At 41.0% G+C, this 6415-nt stretch overlaps 1 protein-coding gene across 2 annotated transcripts; it reads right to left on the bottom strand.

Annotated features, from left to right (window-relative positions):
• Positions 1-2811: 2811 nt before the first annotated feature.
• Positions 2812-4957, bottom strand: LOC129104340 (C-X-C chemokine receptor type 1-like). 2 transcript variants are annotated; one of them, XM_054614976.1, is made up of 2 exons: positions 4920-4957; positions 2812-4491 (listed from the first exon to the last, which is right to left on the bottom strand). In XM_054614976.1, exons 1-2 carry the CDS (start codon positions 4924-4926, stop codon positions 3413-3415), a joined length of 1086 nt encoding a protein of 361 aa, XP_054470951.1. In that variant the 5' UTR covers positions 4927-4957; the 3' UTR covers positions 2812-3412. The 2 variants fall into 2 exon arrangements, with proteins under 2 accessions (XP_054470951.1, XP_054470952.1); XM_054614977.1 differs by having other exon boundaries at positions 2812-4464; positions 4920-4946.
• Positions 4958-6415: the final 1458 nt, after the last annotated feature.

The following is a 6415-nucleotide window of genomic DNA, read 5'->3' as shown; positions in this document are numbered from 1 at the left end:
GTTGTCCAAAGCAGAAAAAGAAATTGTTGATTACCAGGTGATTTAGCAGATAGAGATGGCTGCCACTCTTCCTGCCCAGAGGTATTTTTAGGGCAAGACCCACTGGATCATGTTGCATTAACAGCTCCCTCGACTTGTCTCTTGGAAGTGACGGCCCTGCTTTTCCCTTCCTGTTCCTGACGTTCACTGACTTTTTCAGCCTGTTGTAATATTTTCCCGGGGCGCAACTTCTCTGCAGAACAAGGTGGATCTTCAGTGAGTTTTTCCTCTTTATTCCCGGCGGCCTTGAGATCAGTTCTTTGCTTGGCTTCTGTTTGAATGCAAGCATTAAGTCCTGTCCAAAAAGTTGCACAGTGCCCACCCCCCTCCCTGTCCCATGAGCTAAACCACCCCACTCATGATCTCCCCCTACGTCTGCCAGCGTCCGTCCGAAGGGGGAAATGACAGACAGAGAACCAGCAAGCCTTACAATGACAGCTGCATGGTGATCCGTCTGCCCACTCACGGCAAGGCTCCCGCCCCCTTGTCATTTTTAGCCAACCTGAGGTCAGTAGAACATGTGAAATGGTGCAACACTTGGCACAGAGGAGGGGCTGGTCAGTATGGGGCAGATATTTAATTTGTAGGTCAAATGTAGAGGCTGACGTTGGCCTCCCAATTGTGTTGCGGTGGTCAGATATCATGAAAATGAAAATGGAATCACTTGCAATGACGTCGCCAGCCAGCAGCTGTTGCCCTATAATAGATATTTTAAGTATCATCTGAGGCAGTGGTAGCAGAATAGAACTATCCATAAAGGAATTGGGACTTTGTTCACCTGAAACACAGGAAACAAATGAAAAACAGGTTGCCATAAGTACTGTATGTCTTCCTACTGTGATTTTTCTTAACAAATGACAGTATTTCAACCAAATTAAAGACAAATGATTGTATATATATATATTTATATATATATATATATACAATATATATTTTCTCCAAACATAACAACATATTATCAATGAGTTAAAATACCTGTGTTATTTTAACAGTACAAGGCAATTGTTACTTACTTTACAGCACAGCTAAATAGCTTATTACTATGCTTTGGCTATAACTCAGTAACGTTAGCTGTGACTGCTAACTAGCATATTGCTAACGTTAAAAGTATGTAGCTGTATTGTGTGCATTATCAACAAGGATTGGTGACAAAGCATTTCATTGACGCAATTTAAAAATGTCCCATACAAAAATTAACTATTGTGTCGAACATTACAGTTAAAGTCAGCTAACAAAGCACGCCACAAGTAGTTTGATTTACAGGAAAATAATATTGTCAAAGGCAACTGCCATAATAAATGAATAATATCACTTACAATGGCTCAATACAATTTCAGTGTTATCGTGCATGTTGTTTACCAAAAAAAACTCACATTCGGTGCCTGGCTAAAGCAGCCTTTCACGCTCACATTCACACTTGCAGTCATCAATTAGCCTCACCTTTGGACTGTGGGAGGGAGATGGAAAACTCGTAGTTTTTGATTACCAACTATTGTGATAAACACTACGGATGTGCGGTCTTGACCAGAAGAGCCCAATTCAGCTGTGATCTATGGGTAGACAGGTGGTAGGGCAGGTGATGCTGGCTCAATCCATGCTGCTTTTACCCACACAGAAGATATCATGTATCATCATCATACACTAAATTTAATACAATGGAAGCAATTATCTGATGACTCTATAACAGACAAGAATTAACACCATGTTCGGTGATCGTTTTAACTTTAAAAAAAGAACTCAAGCACCTACTGAATATAAATGTACATAGAGAACGAAACTCACATATTCACTCAAACAATTACTGCTAGTATAGAGTCCAGGGTTCCGCTGCAGGTAAGTTCACATGGGTTCACACCTGAACTCAATCCCCATAGGCTCTGATCAAGCCTGGCCCCTCCCACTTCGTGCTCCTCCTCAGACAGCTCTACCTCCAGACCAAGATTACATTTTCCTTGTTTGTAGAAGATAGAAATAAAATGTTCCTTCAAAGTTGGTAAATATTATCTCACCTTGTAAGATACAAGGTTTGATCTTTTTTTCTATTCCGTCCACTATGTTGTAATGTAACATACAGCAAGCACATTAACATAGTTGAATTTACCCGACTATGTTATCTCTGATTTGGTTTTGTGGGATGCATTAAACCTGAATTAACTGCAGGAATTAACATAATGTATGTTTTTTCCTTTTTCCATAAGTGCAACTGTTCATTTTGTAACTAAACGTTTATTTTACAATATTTTTTTTTCTGTAGAGAGGCGGAACATCTTGCCTCTCTGACGTCAAGTGATTGCTGTAGTGTTGTTGCTGCTGTCCTCACAACTTCTATTATTTCCAAGCTGCTGTGGCTGTAAACATAAAAAAATACTTGTCTATTTTCTATCAGCTGTTCAAGTCAAATGTGAATGCTCTCATGACATATGAGGTGACCAAATGTTGTTATAATTATCAGAAACAGAGAGGGGTAAACATGATTAATAAACTTGAATGATGATTGCGACTATACAGATTGTAAATTGTGTGGCATGTGAATGAGAACCTGCTGTCTTCAGCTGAATATACATAACAATTAAACAGATTTACTTTTTTTTAAAGTAAGTACATGGAGTAATGGTACTGTTAAGGATAGTTTAATGTTTCTGCTGCACTTGATGCAGTATACACCTTGAGTTGGAAGCAACATCCTTAGTTTTAAAGGACATTGATGTTGGTTTGGAAATTCAAATCATAGACAAATAATTTTGATAATTTGCATTCATATGCTACTAAACTTACTGAAGAATTGACATTGGTCAAATATTTCCCTATCTAATGCTGAATTGTCTCAAGGTCTAATTGTACCTTTCTCAGTTTTTTTTCCAGCTGCATCTCAATGTGTTCATCAGGGGATGTTTTGTCTTTATGTGTTGTGATATTGTGTTACTGTTGAAATGTTCACATTTTAAATTGAAACTGAGCAACATGTTTGGCACAGTTTCCTCAGAAGAGGACAGGGGATTTCACTGAGTAACCGCAACTTTTTTTTATTCTTCTGGTTATAGCTTAACTTAAAACAGCATTTCTTTGGTACACACAGGGTTGAAACCAAGATTACGAACATATACACAACAATTACAGGAAATCTGAGATCTCCCGCCAACAATGTCATTTAAATGTATAAAAATAATAAAAATGGGAATTAGCTATGTACAACTTAACAGGGTTAAATTATGAAATGGAGCAAAGCATGAAAAAATAGATTTACAAAAAATGAAATCTTCAAATGTTTTCAACTGTTTTTTTTTTTGTTTGTTTTTTCAAGTCCACCAAATAGAGCTGCAGGTAAGTATCAAAAATAAGTACTTTGTTGTCCAGCAGTGTCTCTTTGCTGCTCTCACATGAATGTGGATGTGATTTCTGAAGACAGAGAGGACCTGCTGCTTCTCGTCACAGATGTTGTCCTATCCATTAAACCCATCTTCCTTATAATCTGGAACAACCTCCTCCGGAACTTCTCCCCGACGAAGGCGTACAGCACCGGGTTGACACAGCTGTGAAGCAGCCCCAGGCTCTGGGTGCCGAACATGGCTTGATCCACCGCCATCCTCGCCGGGCACCTGTAGGGCACTATCTTCGCCCGGAAGAAGGTGTCCGCCATCACCGCCAAGTGGTACGGCGTCCAGCAGAGCAGGAAGGCGACGACCACGAACACGATCACCCGCATGGCCCGCTGCCGCTGGAAGCCGCCGCGGAGGTGGAGGAGGCGGCGGATGGTCACTCCGTAGCAGGGCAGCATGATGGCCAAGGGGATTAAGAACCCCAAAGTGTGCCGGAGAATCCTGGTGGCCAGCCGCCACTCATCCGCGGTGGCGGGGTCGTACTGTTCCCTGCACACGGTCTGTGAGGAGGTACGGGACCAGAACGTGGAATTGAAAAACCCCGGCAGAGAGAGGAGCGCACCGACGAGCCACACGGCCGCGCAGACCCCCCAGCTGACGCGCTGTCTGTTGGCCTTGCGGGCTTGCATCGCTCTCACTATCACCATGTACCGGTCCATGCTGATGCAGGTCAGGAAGAGGATGCTGGAGTAGAAGCTCAGCTCCTGGAGGACGGTGACGATCTTGCACACGGCGTCTCCGAACACCCAGCCCTTGGTGACGGCGGTGGCCCAGAACGGGAGCGTGAAGGCCAGCAGGAGGTCTGCGACCGCCAGGTGGAGGAGGTAGAGGTCGGAGGGGGGCAGCGGCTGCTTGGTCATGCCGATCACCAGCCCCACCACCAGGTTCCCGGGGATGGCCAGCAGGAAGATGAGCGCGTAGAAGACGCTGACACCCACCGACAGCGCGTCCGGGATGGAGAAGCTGTTGCAGGGCTGCGTCTCCGGGTCCACGATGAACTCCGTGTAGTTATAAGTGAAGTTGAGCTCTTCATAAATAGAGTCGAAGTCTAAAATGAAAGAAGATTGGTTTGGATCTGAGGACAGCAATGGAAAAATAGCGTTTTAGTCCAAATACGCGTCACCATTATAAACATACATAAACAAAAGCCTATTTAAAAAAAATACTTAGTGTACCTTTTCCACTCTGACTTAGTGCTGCAGGTTATACATTAAAAAAAGTAACATTACATTAGCTTGGCACAATCTAATATGATGTTTAAACATGTTATTTGTACCTTTTTAAAAAGGAATAATGAAGCAGATTACATGTCTTTACATCTTTTCCATCTGAATATTAAATGGTACAAGTCCCTTTGCCCAATTGCCTATTACTTATTTATTTCAGTGAGCTATTAAGGGCTACACATTGTCAAACTGGCATGTTTGATATGAACAAATGTATTTATTAAATACCGGTAAATAAAATAAGTAAGTTGTTATTTTAAAGGATGAAAACACTCACCAGTCATTGTGGTGTCTTCTTCTTCTTCTTCGTGGGTGACAGAGTATGGGACAAGGAGACAGGGAACAAACTGTGTATGTCTGTACACTCCTCCCATCAGACATCCCATCAGTAAGCCTCACTCACACAAATTGTGATTTGCTCAAGAATCAAAACACATGCGTCACAGGAATGTATCTCATCTTTAAAATATAGGTGGAAGTACTGTTATGTTAAATCATTTCTCTAAAATGCATTTGTCACGCGGTGTACTCAGTACTTGTATTTGGCTGCAACCTTATTGCTAGACAAGCGTACACTTAGATTTCCAATCATATTTGGATCTATGCAGTGGATACTACCATGTAGTAACTTCTCAAGCTATTATCAGGATTAAGATTTGATTATTATTTTATCTTTATTACTTTCTGCTCATACTTTCTATTTTTGTCAAGGGTTTGTTTATACATCAGTCAGACTTTTTTTTTTTTTTTTCAATAGTCACTGTTTGGTTGTACGTAACCACAATGCTTACCTCGAGTCACACAATCTGAATCATCGGTGTCATGAGATGTGCTGTCACATTGAACGCAAAATCGAAAGGGAAACTGTTATAAAAAAAGAAATTGCCTGGTTTTCTGCTTTTCCAACACCCACGTCTTGTCTGTTTGATGCCTGTGCTTATATGCCATTAAAGGAAATATACAAGCATAAAACTTCCCTTCATTCTGTGAAATAAAAGATTAGTTGTTTATACTAAAGAATAGAACAGGTTGAACCCTATGAGCCTCTGTCAATATGTAGTGTTTGTGTTAAATACCATGAACCACATGTGACTGCATTTCTGATGGACCACCGCTGTTGAGAGGAAGTTCCAAGCTCATGACCTGCACCGTTGTTAACACATGAGCACCGAACATCACATTTCCTGCCACACCATGTGTCACAAGTACTGCATTTTTTTTTTGGGTTGAAAGTGGAACAACATATTTTGAACATGCCATAACAAGCAAACCATTACTCAACATTAGGACTGGGTTTCTGAGAACTCTCCATAGAAATTTCCCTACAGCCTGATTTCAGTCTCACATTGTATGTAGCCGCAGTGGTACACAAAACAATATGACAGATGGTTCTGTTTCTCTTACATTCTACTTGGCCACATTACATTTTTTTTTTTTTTGATGTACAAAAACAGCTTATATTTAGACTAACAGACGTCTTGGTTTTAATTGGAATATGTGACATGTAAAATAATCTCATATGAATAGCAGCTCTACCAGTTTCACGTACTCAACCAGGAGGAAGTGTTTTAAAAAATGAAATGCAGTAACATTGACCCTTGGAAGTTATGTTCAGGTGCTTGGTGCAACAAAGGATATGAAGAAACACGGGGTTTTGTTGTATGCAACGCATTGCAATGCAAAAGGCTTCCGTTTATAAGTGTAAACGTGACAAAAAAAGTTAAATAATTAAAGTTAAACGCCTGCTTTATTGTGTGATTTTAACATCTACGT

Source organism: Anoplopoma fimbria, chromosome 16, assembly GCF_027596085.1.
Source record: "Anoplopoma fimbria isolate UVic2021 breed Golden Eagle Sablefish chromosome 16, Afim_UVic_2022, whole genome shotgun sequence".
NCBI lineage: Eukaryota > Metazoa > Chordata > Actinopteri > Perciformes > Anoplopomatidae > Anoplopoma > Anoplopoma fimbria.
This window is presented reverse-complemented; position numbering and strand designations above follow the sequence as displayed.